This window comes from Neltuma alba, unplaced genomic scaffold (genome assembly GCF_004799145.2).
Source record: "Neltuma alba isolate B1F8T4 unplaced genomic scaffold, ASM479914v2 tig00010672_pilon, whole genome shotgun sequence".
Lineage (NCBI taxonomy): Eukaryota > Viridiplantae > Streptophyta > Magnoliopsida > Fabales > Fabaceae > Neltuma > Neltuma alba.
The window spans coordinates 349,012-369,530 of NW_021635514.1; the positions used below are offsets into that span (position 1 = coordinate 349,012).

The 20,519-nt window shown below is 35.7% G+C and overlaps 2 protein-coding genes across 2 annotated transcripts; one reads left to right on the forward strand and one right to left on the reverse strand.

Moving 5' to 3' along the window:
- Positions 1–3,988: 3,988 nt before the first annotated feature.
- LOC114758187 (protein SHI RELATED SEQUENCE 1-like) lies at positions 3,989–6,253 on the reverse strand. Its single transcript, XM_028947212.1, has 2 exons — positions 5,171–6,253; positions 3,989–4,659 (listed from the first exon to the last, which is right to left on the reverse strand). The coding sequence occupies exons 1-2, from the start codon at positions 5,709–5,711 to the stop codon at positions 4,304–4,306; spliced, it is 897 nt and encodes a 298-aa protein (XP_028803045.1). The 5' UTR covers positions 5,712–6,253; the 3' UTR covers positions 3,989–4,303.
- A 7,857-nt stretch (positions 6,254–14,110) lies between these two features.
- Positions 14,111–16,863, forward strand: LOC114758199 (floral homeotic protein DEFICIENS). Its single transcript, XM_028947228.1, has 7 exons — positions 14,111–14,373; positions 14,486–14,552; positions 14,651–14,712; positions 14,799–14,898; positions 16,218–16,259; positions 16,339–16,383; positions 16,523–16,863. The coding sequence occupies exons 1-7, from the start codon at positions 14,183–14,185 to the stop codon at positions 16,703–16,705; spliced, it is 690 nt and encodes a 229-aa protein (XP_028803061.1). The 5' UTR covers positions 14,111–14,182; the 3' UTR covers positions 16,706–16,863.
- Positions 16,864–20,519: the final 3,656 nt, after the last annotated feature.

The window sequence follows — 20,519 nt, forward strand, 5'->3', positions numbered from 1 at the left end:
TTAAAACATAAGTAGAGTATCTTCCTAATAGAGATAATCCTATTTGATGCAATGTCATGTAGACACTTCTATTAGTAAGAATTCAAATCTTGGTTACCACGTTGTTAAAGACTAGTCTATTTTATTAGACCCAATTCTTATTGGTATTTTAAAAAGAAAAAAGAAAAAAAGGCCCGTCATCCTGTAGTCTGACGTTGTTTCTGACCCTTGTGGGCTTCGTTCAGTGAACTAGGCCTTTTTTTTGGACCAAACAATACATGGACCTAATCACTGATTGGAATTGTTAGGGAAGAAAACAGCTTAAACCTATTTTCAATTATATAATGCTGGTTTGGTTGGTCCCCTGGAAGCTGGCTTTGTTTATGTCAATGGGTTGGTACAATAACAAAAAAGGCAATTATGGTTAATGTCAACTTCTGATCATTACAATTCATATTAAATAGATGCGAAATGAGAGAAATGACTTAGAAAGTGGAGAATTGTGTTTCCATCAAACAAAAATACGGGCCTAAGCATCAGTACGTAGGATTGTAGGACCCCGACTGGAAGAAAGATTGAGATTGAACTGTCCATGTAGTTGATGACAACTTTCAACACATCCCATATTTTTCCAAAGCATAAGTTAACCTAATGAAGCAATTCTCTTACATTATAAAGGTAAAATAAGGATATTATCAAAAGATTCCTAGGTGTGTATATATGTACGATTATTGCACGTAAAAATCATCCTTGCGTGGCTGAAAGAAAGTAAAAAACTGATAGTTGTTGAGCTGGATGGTAAATAAATTACTCTGACTCAGTATTATTTGAATAACATTTCTGTTTAAAATAATAATGATAATAAAAATACCCCTTTTATTCTAAACATAAGATTTATTCTACAAAATGCATCTCATATTTATTTAGGATGGGAGAGTAATTCTCACTAATCAGGGGGGGAAAAAAAAAGAAAAAAGAAGAGGTTGCTGATAATGTTGGCAATATGGCGGGGCCATGACCTACGAGGCTGCAAGTGATATGCCATATTCATAGCATAAACCCTATAGTGCGTCGTCGTCCTATGGAACCCTATATCTCTCCCACTCTCTTTTTGAACAGAAACCCTATATCTCTATTGCTGTAAAAGAGTAACAAATTTTTAACTGGACACAAAAACAAAGACATTATTCAGAAGGATGAACCAAATTTCCCCTCAACGTTGTCTGGTGGCCAGGTCGACAAGGAATGGTCCCTGAGACTCCCCTCTTCTGAACGATCAATTCAGTCCGACAATAGTTAGCCTGGAAAACCAACTACTCCTTTGAACCCAACTTTGTTGTGGCTTGAATTTACAGTCCAGCCTCTCAAGCATGTGGGGTTAATCATATTGGCTTCTCATAATCATTATCGCTACTATTATTATATTGCTACTATATATTAGTGCTGTTAGTGCGATATTTGAATCAACGAATTAATAAAATAACCGTTGCTGTCGTTCATGAATTAACCGTCCGACAGATCCATAGTGTGGAGGTAAGGGAAGTCAATTTCATGTTGACAAGGCAGGACATGGGGATCAAATAATTGACATGTTGAACCCAACCCGTACACAGCAAAGTGGCATGCACGTGCGTGCGTAGCTTGTTTTGCCCAGAATCGGATTAAATTGTTCAATAATTTACTCATATCTTACTCGCTGGTATGATGTAAAAAAGACGTACGGTTCAAACCAACTGTGTTACAGGGATCTCTCTTAACCGAGAGCCTTAATTATATATTCGATTCTCGAGGGGTTATTAGTATTAAGACACTAATTAAATAATATTCATATTAAGATGCCAACGCCCCAAAAATGGCTTCTCAGTTGATATTGATATGCATGCGCACGGCACAGATGAAACAGCTTCGTGGCTGGCAATTAATGGCATGAAACCTCATTTCAGGACACAGAATAACCGGCATAATGTTTGACCATTTGACAAGCTCCATTATATGCGTGTGTGCTTAAGAACCTGAACCCTACAGCCCTATGCATAGCTATTATCTCAAGCGTCAACTACCAATTGAAATCCACAATTGATCAATCATATATCTACAATTTGATGTGCCTTGCTTTGACAATCAAATATTATTTGTGCTTTTAGGAGAGTCAAGAGTCTAATGGACGATGTAACGAAGGAAAAAAGAGCTCAACAAGATTATTATTATTATTATTATTAAGTTGACAATCATATATCTACAGCTCGGACCGGATTTATTATCTGATACTGACAATGTTTAATTAATAATTTGTACTCCAAAACCTATGTAAATTCCAAGATATCAAGGGTACGTAGCAATTAGTGTCGGCGAGTACACCAAGTGCGGACTTAAGAAGGACTATTTATCAATTACTGCATAAAAGTCATTACTAACTAACGATAGCTATCGATTTAATCCATGACGAAAGGGAAAAAACATACATATGACAATATTGTAGAAAAAGGCTAAACCTGACACTACTATACTTGCCCGTTAAAGAATTAATCCAACAACGTTCGTCGATTTAGGACCTAAATATTAGCATATTTAGGACCTATTTTTCATATCATCTGGCTATATATAAGACATGCGGAAAAGTCAAATGCGTGATATTTGACAAACTGTACCGTTCAAACTTGTACTAGGGAGAAAAATAATAATTCATAATGCAAGTTAGCCATAACGTATATGAGAGATAATTAATCAAGGTCAACAACTTCCAAGCACTAAGAGTAATTGAGCAAATTAACCGAAAGGGCAATGTAAATGATATTAAATCCATTCAACATACAGCGTGCTACAGGGCCAAAGGAAACTACAGTTTTAAGAGAAAATGGTGGGAATCAACTCCGAGTTAGTTAATGACCTGAATCAAATTTCTACTCGGTCATAATTCAGATTAGACATGCAGCTTCTTTCCTGAGCTGAAACGATGCATATATACTAAACTCATTTTTATAGTGTCAGCTTCAAATATAAACGTAAATCTGTCGTTTCAGAATTTACTAAAGCTGGAGGATGAAGTGGGACGATCATGTGACTTATAGAAACATGAAATCACAAACATTTCTGCGATGGATCCGAAGAAGGAGGATTATATATTATGAAGTGGGGCAAAACGCTCATAAAAGAACTTATAAATATACAGGATGAAAGAGAGAGTGACTCTGTGCGTTGTCTCCATCAATGGAGGGTAGCGCAGCACATGTTATGGGCCAGTTATTGCTAAAATGAAGAAATTTTGTGAAAAGTTTCTGATTTTTTGTCTGCAGTGAACTAAAAGCAGTAGTCCGAGTAGCTTCCCATATATAAGTAGGAAGTAGCGGCAGTAAACATTTATATGCATAGAGCACATATATCACATGCACGTAATTTCTGAAGCATTAAATTAACGTTATTTTGTCAGCGAAAGAAGCAGCTTTTTTCCAACAATAGTACATGGAAGTGGCATCCTGGGATAGTTAATTAATGTCAATTTCCAGAGGCCAAAATTTACGTTTTCAGACAAGTAGTTGGTTTAAACGTTACCTGTAAATCTCCATTTATAGGTTAGGTCGCAAGTATCCAATTATGCAGACATGGAGGAAGAAAAGGTATAGAGAGAAAAAGTCTCAGACTTTGTTTAACTTTTGGGACTGAACTGGGACGCCGACCCAGTATTGCCATTTGTCAAATGTCAATGTATGGGAGACAAGAAAACAATTAAAAAGGAAAAAGAAAATAGATGGACCGTCCGTTTCATGCCCTTTCTCTCCAGAAATCGTGCGAAGAATAATAAAAACAATTTTGCTTAACCAAACACGAAACCTATTTCATTCTACTTTGATCCGGCAAGCAAACGGAGAAACGGGCAAAAGCGGCTTTGAATTCAGGACCCGACCAGAAGGCATGCTCAATATTAATCCAGAAAAGAGGAAAAAGGTACAATAATAAAGAAATGAGCCACCCAGCAAGTATAATGCACACATCTGAAAACTGCCATAGAAAATACAACCAAACCAACAAACACTCTTTCACAACAGATATAAAAATGCTCTAGAATTGAAAAGTGAGTCATCGGAAGATCAGAATAATCCATGAAAATCCGAATTGAATTTCGGACAAAACAAAACAAACAACCCCTATTTCGCGCGCCCTGGATCATCGTCATAATGACTTTCTTAAATTCTTCTAGCTATAGCCACTTAGAGCTCATCAAGTGAAGGATATACTCAATGTTCTAGAGTCAATGACAAGAGAAGACTCTTCTCAACTAAGCAACACAAGGAAACTATTCCCTAGAGGATGAGACTCACGTAGATCTTTAAGATCTTGGTGGTGGGAAGAATTGCGTACCAGCCATGAAAGTATTAAATGGGATATTAGGGTAGATTGAAGGATCAAACGGGATGGCGCTGGCCGGAGTTGCTGTGGTTGAGGCCGTTATGAGATTAAGGTTTTGATCAGCATCAGCTGCGGCGGAGGAGCTCCGATCACCACCCGCGTTATATGGACCATCAGGGCCTTGGTCGTAGAGGATTCCTTTGAAAACATGCCCTCCGATGTTAACAGCAGTTTGATAGGCGTACTGCTCTTCTGGTGTGTCCATTGAGTTAACTTTCACACATTGAAACATTGCTGGTGAGTTCAGTTCGTGAGGAAATTGGCTCAGTTCCAACCCTAATTAATACACAAAGAAAGGAGTATTAGTAAATCTGCGAGTTAGAGTTTTTTTTTTTTTTTAAGGAAAAAAACTGAGACGTAGGTTTTTGTACGAACTGTAGAGTAGGAGGGGTTATTAGAATTAGATCAGCCTTAATTTCGTCGGTTTTACTCACGAACAGTGAGGGGATAGCGAGGAAGAGTTGAAAAAGAAAAGCTAGAGATGAGGGGTGCCTAGAGAGTGGGATTTCGTTTTCATCAAAGCTGAAATTCCTCAACTCGATAATTGGTGTTGGTTAGTTAGGCAGTCATATGCAAGACGGAAAAATTCCTTAAGATCTTACTCCCTTATCTTCCTGTAGCAGCTAGAGATAGCTAGATTCAACACTCATAGGGTTGTAGATCGACCGCTCAGGCATTTGCAAACAAATTTCCAGTAGCTTCCTCTTTCACGACACGAGCCTTTTATTTCAAGCGAAAACAACAGTTGTGTTATTAGTGCTATTTATCCCTACAAACTTTAATTTACCTGTGGTGGTGATAGGCGAAGGAATGCGAGCAAGAGCTGCTGCACCTTGAGTTTCTCTGTCGCGTTTGGAGGTATCGCCGGGAAGTTGCCGGTGTTGTAGCTGCTGTTGCTGTCGCTCACGGCGTCTGGAGGCGGGAACCCAGGTGCTCTTAACGTGGGTTTGGCACTGAAACCCTCGACTTCTGCAGCAAGTTCTGCATCTAAGATGAGGACAGTCTTTCTTGGCTTGGTTCCCACAATCCTGACAATTCATGCCGCTTCCTAGAGCCCCAGACCTCATCACCGTCAATCCAAACCTCCTCGACTCATCAAACAAGTTTGCGCAACTAGGACCCACCCCAAGAGAGAAGCAGTCGCTCAAGGATTGGTTTGAATGGTGATAAGACTGTGTCCATATCTCGAATCCCTTGTTGCTGTTATTGTTGCAGATCTCCTTCTCGCTCAACAAGAATAGACAATTGCTGTTGCTGTTATCTTCTTTTCCTTTTCCTACCTTCGTTTGTGGGCCTTGCTTTCCACCTAGAGAGAACCACTCAGCCATTTCTTGCACCCAAAAGCTGTAACAATCCCCGATTCAGACACAAAATCCATATCAGAAAAGAGAGCCTTCCTTTAAAATCGCCTCCTCGTTTCGATTGGTTTGCCTAGCTTATACAGTAAGCGCGGTATATATAGAGCCTTTGGTTGTTCGACCCAATTCCCTTTTCTTGAGGGTTTATGTGCATATCGCGTCTAAGTACACGATCCTGCGGCCTGGGTTTTTGCAGCTTTTCAGCGTGGAGTGTGAAGTGCTAATCTATCTAGATACTTAAAAAGAAAAATCGAGGACTGTAGAAGAGGAGCCGATAAAGTCGTCTTGGAGTTCTCCAAATTCTCTAAGCACTACTCTACGCATGGCACGAAAATTAGAGCAAGCGTCTGCTACGCCGTCATGGAAACTGAACTCGGCAACTCTACGATACGATACAGTATATATAAGTAATTACCAACTCTTCACTTTTCAATTGCTTAAATACAGAGAGAGACACGCTGGTATGGTTGCTCCGTAATGCTAGTGTTTCTCAGACTCAGTCAGAGAGTATAAGTGCTTACGTTTTGCGTGTGAGTGAGACAGAGAGCATATGTGAGTGGGTGAACGTGAAAATGCATATTACTCACTCACTAGTCGCTGCCCTTTATTTTTCTTCGGAAAAATCTCAGCCGGTGAAGACGAGTAAATCTCGTGCAGTTTCGACCATCCAATGGATGTCATGTCTCCACGTGTCAGAACACAAGCTTTTGCTTATTTGTCTTTTCCCCGGAAAACCCGCTGGTACTTTCTCTGATCCTTCCAATAATTAATTAATAAGCTAACGGATGGCATCGCCAGCTCTCATGCTTAAAATCTTTTGATAAAACCCAGATCGAACGGCAACATATAGCTTGCAAGTAGGACAGAAGTAAATGGGGTTAGTAGTACTGGATCGATGCCTCTCTATTATTTGCTTAGCTATATCCCTCTTAAATTCTCGGGATAATCATTGAATGATTGACTCTGGCAATTTCGAATAAATAAAAAAAAAAGAAACAATTTCGAGAAGGAAAAAAAAAAAAGAAGGTCTGCGTCAGCACCTGGGATGTAAAATTGAGCTAGACATAAGGCGCCAGGGAATGCCTCTGTGTTGTCTACACAGCACAAGTGGGGCACCCGAAGCGTGTTGCTTTGCCAAAACCAGCCAGTAAATTTATTTTTATTTTACATTCAATGCACACACAAAGAGCTTTTCTCTGTTTTATTGCTGGGTTAATTATCAGTAAGTTGTTAGTGGAAAATTGAAAAGCTCACAGGATTTTATGTCCCTTGATGAGGATTACTGACGCATTAGCCAATGATATTACAGGGGTGATTGGAAGTATCCAAAAATACTTTTTAGAAGTACTTTTCTGTAAAATAAGGTAAACTTTTTCACATATTTATTTCAGGGGTGTTTGGGAAGCCTAATAAGTGTTTTTCAGAAACACTTTTCTGCAAATCAAGACAAATTTTTTATATATTCACCTCGTATATTGTAAAAGCACTTTTAAAATCATAGTTTTGATCTTACCCAAACACCTCATTTATATATCATAAAAGTATTTTTAAAACCATAATTTTAGTTCCATCCTAACGTCCCCTTACATCTCATTTCATGCTTGATTAGTACTCTAGTTTAATTGTGTGATTATTAATGTTGCTTCCACGAGTAGTCCACTTCATTTTCTTCTCATTCACATTAGCCACGGAAAATTGCTACCACTGGAAGTCATTATTAGGATGACGCGGTTCGTGCCTTAGTTACGTGTAACTCCGAGCATGATTTTAGGACACACACACGCACACAAAATAACAGTTTAAATAATTCGTTAGCAAAAAAAACAGTTTAAATAATTGTCAATAGGAGAGATTCCGCCATTTTGTGATATGACATAACCGGAATCAAAGTAAATAATGACGATAGAAACCAATATATATGGAATATTTCTATAAAAACGCACACATACAGCTAGTATGCAGTATTTGTACTTTTTTAATGAGTGGTTGATTTTAGCATATATGCCAGCGTAGTCATATTGTTTGAATCCGGTGGCCGAAGTTTTAGAAGTAAATGCTGAACTCTGTGTGTATATATATTTATATATATAGTAGTAACACACTAAATACGGACACCACACAACACAGGTTTGGAAATGGTCAATTTTAGAAGGATCAAACACGCCCTCGTCTAGTTATCTCGCTGTCAATCAAGAAAACGAGAGACACACAACCTGTGATTTGACCAGATAACGCATCACGTGAACCTTCCCTGCCTTAATCACTTCTATTAATTTAACTACCGCTATCAATTATTTCAATACTAATATCGCCTTCACCAGAATTTCCAGAAACAAGTGATGGGCAGCATGGTGCTTTATTGTCACGGTCATATCTGCATAATTTAAATATAATTTCAGTAATTCATATTTGTTGGCCACAAAAAAATAATATATATTTGAATTTTTAACTAACAATTTCTAATTAAATAAGTTATGAAAACTGAAGTTAACGGATTAATTTTATTTTAAATTATATCTATTAAAATAATAATATTTTTAATTGAAAGGAAAAAAAATCTGAACCAATTGAAATTAGATCTAGACAGTTATTACTTGCCACTCTTAGCACTAAAACTCATTTCTCATCTCCATTGTGTAGGCCTCGCCGTGTGCGGCATATTGCATGTCTCTCTCGCTCCTCCTCTCTCTGATGAATATCTATATATACATGATCGTCTCTTCACACATACCTTTTTCATACACTAAGAAATAGAAATTTAGTAATTAAATTTGTCCTAAAATAATAGATTTTTTTTTATTTTACCCCTAAAAATAATAAAATTGCATTTAATGTCATACTTTTATTATTTTTTATTTTTCTCCTATATTTAATGGTGACGAAAGTTAAAAAAATTACATTAATCATCTTAACAACGTCTTATATTTTGAACCACAATTTTATTTTAATCAACATCCTACATTATGGATTGGAGAGTACCTTTTAATTAATTAGAATGCTAAAATTTCCGATATTGTAAGGGTTTCTTGATAATTTGGCTCAAACGTGTCATATTACTCTAATAATATAATCCCTTCCTTTAGTGACCATTAGTTTCATCATATGCGTCCTAGTTAGGGGCCCGAGGAGGCAAATCATGTTTGTCTTCCTTTGTCTTTTTGACTCCCACTATTTAAGGTTTGGGACTTCAAGCCGCATCGTCCGAGACCTGAAATATGATTGGGCCAATTAGTTGTCGAGATTAACCTAAATGAGAATCTTAAATCTTACTTAATTTGTATCCGCAGCTGGTCAACATGTCCTTTTTGAAAGGTCACTTGTATATTATTCCTTTATTAAAAAAAAACCATTTATATGTGACATGCATTATGGAGTTAGTGCAGCCTGAATACAAATTTTCTAGCTGGTTGAGTTGCGCACATGTGATTACTGATTAGACTTGCCTAAGTTGAACCGAAGGTGACCCAGCACGTAGGGTTATAGCTAATAGATTAGTGATAATGCACATCTTATAGCAATAATTAATGGAGAATAATTATTCTTTTTACCTATCTCTTATTATCTGGCAGACCAATTTGAATGTCGGTTTGGGCTGGCCCAAACAATATCACTTCTTTATTTCCATCATTGTCCACTCTTTTTCCATCTTTCCACTTTCCTCCGTACAACTTTTCACTCTGTGAGGAAAAAGAAAACAATGAAGAATTCCAGATTTCACAAAACGATGATTTGAATTTGCATTTCTGCGAAATTAAGATTTTGTTAAGCTACGATTTTAATGTAGAAACTGTACAAGACGCTTGTTTATGTGTTAAACCGCGAGTTGCTTCACTGATCAGCACACAATCGAAAGTCCTCATCGAACGCGGTCGGAACAACTGCGACCCCAGTTTGAAAATCTTGACCTCTGTTAATTTTAATTACGTAATTAATTAATTGCCCAGAAACTAAACAGTACCGTGTGTGTATAAATTTTAGATGTATTTTCTCATTCATTAACCGTAATTAAAATGGAGTCTTTAAATTTTGCATTTCCTTGCTTTTAACTATTCGGATCGAGGATTCAAATTTAAAGTTAGATTTTTTTTTGGAAAAAAAAAGGGAAACGAAAGAAAAGAAAGAAAGGAAAAAGAGTGTGAATGGGATGGGATAAGGACGAAAAGAAAAGGCAATTATATATGGGAGAGGGGTCCTCAATCACCCGCATTTTTATCTTCAGGGTACTCTCGAGCCGTGTGCTTGCTTCTCTTCATCATCATATGCATCATTTCCTGGTAATGTTGATTTTCTTTTTGGTTGTTGACGTTGATATATTATTCCCCTTTTCTTTTTGTCATGAATTGATAGCAATCAACAAATCCGGGGTTGTGCACATGCTATCATCCCAGAAAAAGATGAGATATAAAGAGTTCTGTTCACTTGGCTTCATTTTAAAAGTATATTATGCAGGTTGAAGTGTCCATCAACTGTGTGAAGAAGGCGGACTAAACATATTCTTTTTTGGCAGGGTATAGTTGAGGAGTTATTTTAAGAAACCCCTCATACTAACTGAGCGAATTAAAAAGATGCAATATTAATGAGCTACAATGAGATTGAGCTGATTAGTGAGAGCTAAGTAGGCTGCATGAGGTTTAGGATAATGGTGAGCTAAGAGCTGACAACGTACTAGGATGGCCGATATACCAATAAGCACATGAGGTAATGGGCTAACTAGATAGTGCACTTGACATGTGCAAGCAGCAAGCTGGTGAAAAAGAAGAGAAGATAATTCAAAAGTGAAGTAACCTAAGGGCTGCAATTAACTAAAATATCAAGGCTATGGAAATATAGAGACAAAGATGGTATTCGATAGAAATATTCCTAAATTATTCAAGATCCGTTGCAAGAAGCCGGCGACATAAGAGTGATGGAGACTTGCCAAGACCAATAGTTACCTATCTCACAGTCCAATTTGAGGAGGAAGATGGACCTAGCTGGCTAACTAGCAAGAAGGAAAGCGAAATTGATGAGAAATGGGGGGCGGGGGGTTATAGGATTGAACATGATATAGCTAGTGTGAAGAAGGCTTTCTACCAGAGTCCATTTGTTTCTGAGTCCCAATAGAACCCATTATGTTAATATGAATATCATGTGTAATGCATGTCACTCCAATAATTAGTTGTCATGTCTATTGATGCTAATTTAATTTTTCAGGGCAAAAGCATATTTATGCTAATTTAGGCTTTAATTAGACACTAGGCTTTTATTAATTACATTTTTTTTATTTTCATTTTTCTCTGTTTTTATATGGATTGACTTACTACTTAGGATTATCGTTTGAGGACGATAAAAGGTGAGAATTGCGTGTCATATAACATACCAGGCGTTCTATTAAGTAGCAGATGAAAAGATATATGCTTTAAAAACAACACAAAATTATACAGAGGTCAAAATATGTGTTATGCGGAAGACATTTATTTTGAAATGACACAAATGCACTGGATGAACTAATATATCAGTCGGCATTTGGTTCCCCCAAAAAAAAAAAAAAAAAACAGTCGGGAGAACTTGAAAGCAAAAACACGTTGATATTTGATTACAAGTAGGGCCAAAAAAACAGGTTGAGCCCGTTTAGGTCTTTAAATTATAGGGACCGGCTTGAAATTTTCCCCCTCAAGTGGAAAACAGGCCTTGGAAGGCGAGGGCTTAAAAGGAGGCCGGCCCGTTTAAGCTTTTTTATAATTTTTTTTGTTTTTTTAAATTTTTTTAATATAATTCTAATATTATTAATTTTTTACATTATTAATAATATTTCAAATATTTAGTTATTATTATCATTTTAAAATTAAATTTTACAGAGTGATTTGATTTATTTAGTTTTAGACAATAAGTTATCCAATTGAATTTTTAAAAAAATGAGTTAATTTGGACTTTAATAATAATTTGATTTATATCATATGCATTGATATTTTTAAACCATATATATATATATTTGATAATAGAGTAATTTTATACTTATATAATTTGTGATTCTATAACTTGAATTAAAAATTCATGAGTTTCAATAACAATGTTTTTTTACATTAAAGCAAAATAATAACTAGATTACAAAATTTAAAAGTAAAATTCCTATAAAGAAGAAAAATTTAATATTTTTGTTACGGAAGAAAAACATACTTATGAAGAAAAGTAATTGATCACAGTGATGATGAAATTTCAAAAGATTGATGATAGTATTTATTTATTACACAATTGCACTATAGATAAAAATTTTGGATGTTGTTGTCTTGTTAATGAATGTTTTAGATGTTCTTGGATATTGATAGATATTTATATATGATGATATTTTATATTTGTGATTTAATTTTATTCATATTTATGTTTTTTATTAACAATTTTATTGGTTTATTTTCATTTTTTAATAAAAAATATGAGAAATATAAAAAATAGGATTTTTTCCTTTAAACGGGCCAAAAGCCCATGAGTCGACTTTTAACCTATTAGTTTAAGAATCGGACTTAACAAATTAGAGTATTTTTAAAATTTTAGTCATAGAAAGCCGATCCTGATTTTTACCCCTAGTCACAGGGGAAATTTATAAGACGGAAGAGAGTTAAAATGTGGACTTCTTTATTCCTCGTACGGGGCATTCGATATTCTGATCCTACTCCACTTAATTTGAAGTATTTATGGGGAATTCAGACTAACTCCGATCAAGTTGGTTGAGACTAGAATGGCGTGTGGTACAGCTTTATCACTAAGTATTCAATACTGCTGCATTATTCTTAAGCTGACACTTCCTCTTACCAGCTGAGCCAACCAAGTGCTTGGTGGTGTCGAAATGAGGACATTGCTGGGGGGCTCAACGACGTTGACCTTTTCCAATTCAGTGCGATGAGGACGACACAGAGCCTAAAGCTCTCTCTTTCCTCCGGTTTCAGTTAACACCCAACACAGCTACTTTAAGCCTTCAGCTATAATAGTAACTCATTAACTTGCTTCGCAGTATAGGCTTCGTCAATATTCACAAGTTCCATTCTGTAGCCCCCAGGACACTTCGCTCTCTTCCTCTCTCCTGTCCCAATCATCCATTAATTCACTACACTTTACATTTAAAATTCATAAATATTACACAAAAAGTTCGCCTTCCAATTTCAAACGAAAGAGAGTCTGAATTTTTTTTTTATAATTAAAGCTTGTTTATTCGATAATAGCAATTATATAGAGAAGTGCCAACTCCTTTTTTTTTCCCTGATTAAAAAAAAAAGATAGCAAAACTATGTGTGGGAAGCTTCTTTGACCAATTGACCAAAAGAAGGCGCATGTCGTAAGTTCGGGGACGCAAGAGGCCTAACCCGTCAATTCAAGCGACGACGTGTCGACGCCCACGTATTGTATGGTTATATGATGTGCTTCGACGTTCCTAAAGGACACATCCTCCGTTTCCATTCTGCCGTTTCTGTCAGCATTCAACGTTTCCTTGAAAAACAAGCCATTCCGTCTCTTCAATCAATCATACATGAACAGAAAACCAACTACCTTCTTTATGATGTTGAGGTACACAAAATTAAATACTCAGATGAATTATAAATGTAAAATTAATTTTATAATATGAATTATATTATAAAATAAGTTTTATATTTAAAATAAAAAAAACCTTTCATATCATATTTAAATATTATTTATTAGTAACCCATGCGACTCTGCTATCTTATTCAAAAATATAACTTATGACATAAATATAATTGAATCTAATGTCAAATTATTTGTATTTATTATAATTTATAAATTCAAGATAAATGACCTATATCATATTCTCTAAGAAGCTGTTTGGATAAAAACAACCGGATGAGATTGTTTGCACAATATATGCAGGCGTTAGAATATATAATGTAAATTTTAGAAAAAAATTAATTAAAGTATTATACTAAAAATTACGCCTTAGTTTCCAAGACATACACGCTTGTCTCAATATCGCTACTGGCAGTCGAAAAATAACATAATTGATAATTATCGTGATTTGATTTTGAACAAATAAGTTTTGTATGAATAGATAATTTACTAGAAATAGACCCGTTTTAGAGGTTGAATTACTTTAATTAACATTAACAGCGTTACTTAACGCTGGGATTAGGGTGATGCGTTCCGTGAACTAACTAACGGCGGCAGGCCCACACCACGTGGAATTGCGTAGGCGACGGAAGCAGAATGACAGGAAGGACGTTTTTAACAAAGTCTGCGAAGGCTTTCACCAATTTGGCAACGAGGCTTCCGTTTTGGGCAATAGGTTTGCTCGCCTTCCCTTCCTATCTTCCTCGTCTCTAATCTCTATGATATCATTTCCTTGTTTCTGCTTTATCTTTTGACAGAGAGAGTAGTGCGGGAAGAAGAGAGCGCAGAAAACCCAAAAAAAAAAAAATCCACCATACCTTTCTTTATAGTCTATACACACAACAACAAACATGGCTCGTGGTAAGATCCAGATCAAGAGGATTGAGAACACCACCAATCGTCAGGTCACCTACTCCAAAAGACGAAACGGTCTCTTCAAGAAGGCCAATGAGCTCACCGTTCTCTGCGACGCCAAGGTTTCCATTATTATGTTCTCCAGCAGCACCGGCAAACTCCATGAGTACATTAGCCCCTCCATCTCGTAATAACTATACTCCTTCCTTCCTCCCTCCTACTACTTCCCAAACCCTAACTTTTTCTTTCTGAGAAGGAAAAATTAAGCTCTGTTTGCTCTTCCTTTTTTAATTTGATAGAACAAAGGAGTTCTTCGATCAGTACCAGAAGACCGTAGGGATTGATCTATGGAGCTCCCACTATGAGGTCTTTCCCTCCTTCCCTGTTCTCTCAATTTTTTTTACTTTCCCTGCACTACAAATGAGAGAAATTTTCTTATGTGGCGTTCGTTTGTGTGTGGGCAGAATATGTTAGAGAACTTGAAGAAGCTGAAAGAGGTGAACAAGAATCTTCGTAGGGAGATTAGGTATGCTCTGATTGGTGATTTTCTCTTGTTTTTCTTTTATAAAGGATTGTTTAGTTAATGGCATATGTGGTACATATTTGAAACAGGCAGAGGATGGGGGACTGCTTGGATGGTCTGAACATGGACGACCTGAACCTACTTGAGCAGGAAATGGAACAGGCCACCAAGGTCATTCGTGAGCGAAAGGTACGACGAAGATACGCTGCTATACATTTTCGGATTTTCACAAGTAAATTATTAGTTTGTTTTACATGCGTGTTTCCCATCATAATTGAAGTCATTCAAAAGTACAGAAAATTTAGGGACTTGGGAGTTTTCAGATCACATTAATATATCCCGCGGTTAATTACTTGGAGGAACAAATCCATACAAGTCCTGAGACACAGAGTCTAACCCTCGAGATAAATATAGAATTACTCGAGGTATCTAAGGAATCTATGAGTTGAAACTTTGAGAGAAACGGAACACGCATTCTATATTCGAATAATGGCCGTCAGAAAATTTAAAGAGTTCTTCGCAAATTTCAATGCACAAGCTTTTTTTACAAATATTTTCCTTAATACATTAATCAACCGGGGACAAAGAAAATCAATCAAGTGAAAATGGATCACTTATAAACACATCAAGACAGGCATGTAAGTATTTTACTTGTAAATTTGTATAATTTGAGTGATAACTAATATTAAATATTTCTTAATTATAAATTTGCATCATGTGAATATAAATACAAGTAGTTCGACCGATAAATTTACATTATGCGAATGGTAAATTTAATGATCTTTTTAATACTAATTTATATATGAATTTGATTTCTTTACTATGATTCTCCTGTTAGCTATTAAAAAGGGAGGTTTTCATTTCTCGGATTTGGGGCGGGGGAACATCATTTTGTTCGGATTCGAGTGCTGTGTTTTAATTTTTGAACTACGGCCTAATTGCAAATTAGTTTGGCTCAGTACATGTAATTAAGTCTATTTATTCTAGAAAGGTTTACCGGTTTATGTTTGGTATTCCCATCAATTGGGGGAGGATGGGTTTTGTGGAGTAGTTGTGGGAAATTTTAATTCCTTTTGTATTTTTCTGGAACGCTTTAGAAAGAAGTAAGCTCAGTGTTCAAATTGGCCTGATCAGAAAGACATATATGAGTGGGGAAACAAACTCTTCATATCTGAGAATATATATATATATATATATATATATATATATATAGCACTGAAACTTGGGAAGTGGTAACGAAAGAAAAAAGATTGCATCTACGAGACCTTCTTGATCCATGAACTCAAACATTGGCGCATGTGACCTTGTTTTAAGTGTTTAAACCTTGTAATTAAAATTTTTAGTGAGTCAGACTCTTTATATTATTAATTAGACTATCTTAAAATATAAGCGCACGGGCACGGAGTAATGATCAGCCTAGAACAAAACATAAGCACAAGATTAACATTACCCAGCTTATGTGCTATACTGTGCTAACGATTTTTTTTTTTAATTACAATGGTTTTCAGTACAAGTCGCTTGGTAATCAGATCGACACTCAAAGGAAGAAGGTAATTGTGGTTGACTTGTTTCGTCAACAGAAATGATCTGTCTAGATGGTTATTTGATGTGATATACTTTTTGCTGCAGTTCAATAACGAGAGAGAAGTCAACGGCAGACTCATACGTGACTTTGTAAGTATATTCGCATATTTCTGGTTTGAATCCAACTATACTATATATATACACTATATGGAACTTATCCTCAATCTGTGACCCCTTAGCTTAATTAGAATTTGTGTGAGATGGAAATATTGAATGGTTAACATTGCAGGAGGCAATAAGAGCAGAAGATCCACGTTTTGGATTAATAGAAAATCCAGTGGAGTATGATGCTGTGATGGGATTCTCCAATATAGGTCCTCGCATGTTTGCATTGAGCCTTCAGCCTAGTCATCCTAATCCTCATTCCGGAGCGCCAGCCTCAGATCTCACCACTTATCCTTTGCTCTTCTAGCTCCGCCTCATCCATCACCTTTCTCAAAAACTGCCACCTTTAGTTTCCAATAAATCGGACCTATTTGTAGTGCATGCATGTTTGCTGTTTGAAATTTATCTGCATGTAGTTACTATCCTAGCTAAAACCCTAATTAATTACTGTATAATTTTGTATCCTTAAAACAAAAGTGTGTGTTTACCTGAATTGTAATTCACCTGTGTTTGTTTAATGTTACTTTTTAATTTAAGCAATGCTTTTATATATTTTTTTTAAAAGAAGTGATAATTAGGTAAATTAAAACTTAGCATGGCCAGATTAACGTCAGACGATAATTTCCTTTAGGATTGTTTCATCACGCCGGATCATTTTCACTGCCGCAAGGTTTGGGGAAATGTACGTAGAAGATAACCCAGAGAGCAATAAATATGTCTAATGTTTCTTTCCTTTTTCCTGCGCGCCCGAATGAAAAGGCTGCGGTAGCTTCGTATAAGATCGATGTGTATGAAAGGCACTCTCAAAAAATAAATTACAACTAGTACTTGGTGTCTAACTGGCCGGTTCTAATTTGATAAAATTACTCGTTGCATTTTTTATTTTAATGATTCCACTAATTTTAATATATGTTGTATTGTTTTCGAAGGACTTATTTGCTAACATGACCTTTTGGTTTCGTTATCAATTTGACAGTGAAAGTAGTGGAGTTAACATTGTTACCTTTAAAATAATCCTACACTTGTTATTTCAGTATCACAGCATTTTAAAAGATTTTATCACATTATATAAAAAGGTATTTTATTAAATAAAATACTACTTCCGGTCTTTAATATAAGATCTTGTTTAACTTTTATTTTAGTACTAAATATAAGATCCCAATCCACTTTGTCTTTCATATTTATATATTTTTTTTCCAAAGTAACTCTTCTAACAATAATAATTCTAGTCAATACACTTGATTAGTAAGGATATTTTAGGAAAAATAACACCTATTTAGGACAAATAACTAACTCAACTTACTTTCTTAATCTCTTCAAATTAGTCAACTAGCTCTTATAATTAGGACTGGAGGTAGTATATTAAAACAGTTCAAATGTAGTTTTTCAATATAATAAATCAATTTTGGCCAAAAAAAAAATATAATAAATCAAAGCTCTATGGAAAGAGTCAAGTTTATTTATGTATTTAGCCAAAAAGAAGAAACCAGACAGTATATATAGCATAACCTGCAATACATATATACACATAGGCATAAGCTGCTCATAGCAACGCATTGTTTTTTTCTTTTGCTTTTTTTGAGCTCTGGTGTCTAGTGACTAATTCCCTTGCATGCATCATGGACTTTCGAAGAGTTTTTAGAATGCTAACCACCAGGCCCTTTCTATACACATCGCTGGAGATCAAATCCCTGATTAAATGTTTAAAAAAATCAATTATGTGATCTTATAATTCGTTTTCAAGTTCTGTCTTCTATTTTAGGCTTCTTACTCATATCAGACTGTGTAATGGTGTAATCACATGAGAGACCTATATATATATATGGAAATCATTGTGCAGTAGTACTGTAACATCCAATATAATTATCCTATAGAAGAAGGAGGATTGACGTAATCACGATATTGAATTCGGTTCAGGAATTTGTGATGATAAGAAATTACACAATGACAATGCAATAGTCTCGCATGCTTTCTGATTAATTATATATCCTGAGGTTGCAGAGGATCTTAAAACTCTAGGTGGATTTACAAAGTAGGATTATAGATATCTGGATGGAGTTACCAGATATACTATGATATAGAAGTATATATATCCTCGAAAAGTGCTTCTGACTTCTAATATATATCGACTTCCGACTTCTCATTGATTCTTCTCGTAAAGAAGGAATATGCCCTGGTCACTTTCATCCTCTTGTTATCATCATCATCTTGAGAGGTTCAGCAGGAAATTAATTAAAGAAAACTCTGATTGGATAGGGAAACCTGGTAATGGAATGTTAGGGTAATTTCCGTTTTGGATGTGGAACCGGAGCAGCATTGCTGCCAGGAGAGACAGGATTAGGGCTCCAATTGCCATAGTCTTCGAGATCATGATCAGAATCCTCCATCGTCTGAAAATCAAAACCCGGTCGCTCTGCTGGTGCTGCTGGCGGTGAAATCCAAGCTGGCTTTGAAGACAATGACATCAATATCGTCGTAATCACCGTAATTATGCTCAGCTTTTTCAGAAATGAGCTCATGATTTTGGTGTGTGTGTGTATATATATATATATGATATCTTTGTGCCTCGAGTATCCTAAGAATTATGGAGATCATGCAGCTTTAAGCAAGTTAATTCAGACGGGGAATTTGGTTGAGAAATAATAGGAGCAAGAGGTGGAGAAGAAGTAAATCAGTGAAATTGTCGGATCTGGGTGTCAGCCATGGCCCCCTCAAGCTGCCGCTCATTTTTTTTGGTCCCTTACCCAATATTTTTTTTTTCATGTCTTTGTAGATTTTACGTAAAATAAAATGAGTGAAAGTTTGATAGTTTATAGGTAAAACAATGTCATTTTTGAATTTTTATGATTTTTTAAAGACTTAATGCTTCAAATGGCTTATATTTTCTTTCAATTTAGAGTGTTAAACTTTTAAAAAATCATAAAAATTGAAACTAAACCATTTTTTTGGTCATAAAATGTCAAATTTTCACTCATTTTATGTAGAATTTAATGATTTAAAGACATAAAAAATTTGAAAAGCATCCAAAAATGAGGGGCAGCTTGAGGACCACAGCTGATATCCCGCCTCGAAATTGTCTTTGCTAGCGTCCTTTAAATTTTTGGGCTTTAATTTGTAATCCCTTTTGAATCTTAAACGGAATTACTTGGGTCACAACCGTTCCAAACCGGCACTTATAAAAATGCAGTACACGGAAGTTGTGATTCAGTTGAAGGTATCCTTGTGGCCATACTATCAGTCGTTTATCATGTTTCTTGCATGTCTTCTTAAGCAAAAGTAACACACTATTTGGATGACGCACTGATCGACGGTTTAGCATAGTTTATTTATGCTAATTCCGATTTTCCTAAACCGCGATCCGATAATGCTTGAAAAATTGGGAAAAAAGATTGATTTGCTGCAAAGGGATATACTACCTCTGGTCCTTAATATAAGAACTCATTTGACTTTTATTTTGATCCTAATTATAAGACATCGGTATACTTTGTCTCTCATATCTGTGTATTTTTTCTCAAAGTAGTCCATCTAATAATAGTAGTTCTAGCCAATAAACTTGATTAGCAAGGATATTTTAGAAAAAATAATACTTATTTATTACAAATAATTAACTTAATTTATTTTCTTAATTTTCTCAAATTAGTTAACCTACTCTTATAATTAGTTCCATAGGTATTATTATAATATAAACTTATCTGATTGCTATGCACTACCCATTACGTATATAAAGGACCATTATGAATGGCTGGCAAAAGTCTCAATAGTTGGAGTATTTTATCTTTTTCTGGTCATTTATTAAATAAAAAAATGCTAATTTTCAGTTAACGACGTCACTCATTCACTCTTACAATTCGCGCGGTGATTGCGGGAATATTAGTGAGAATAGGGGTCAAAATTGTGATTTCAGCTTTGATTTCTGTTATTTTCACATGGAATGGGAGGGAAGGACCCAAGGCTTCGCCATTGAACAGAGGTATAGCCTGTCCTTCCGCTCCTCTCTCTTTGGCTGGAGCGACAGGGAGAGAGAACGGCTTCTTGGGCTGTTCATAGCTGTACGCGAGCATGTCAATGTACCTTTCATTGAACCTTTTTGAATTAATATTACTTACTCATATTGGATTCTT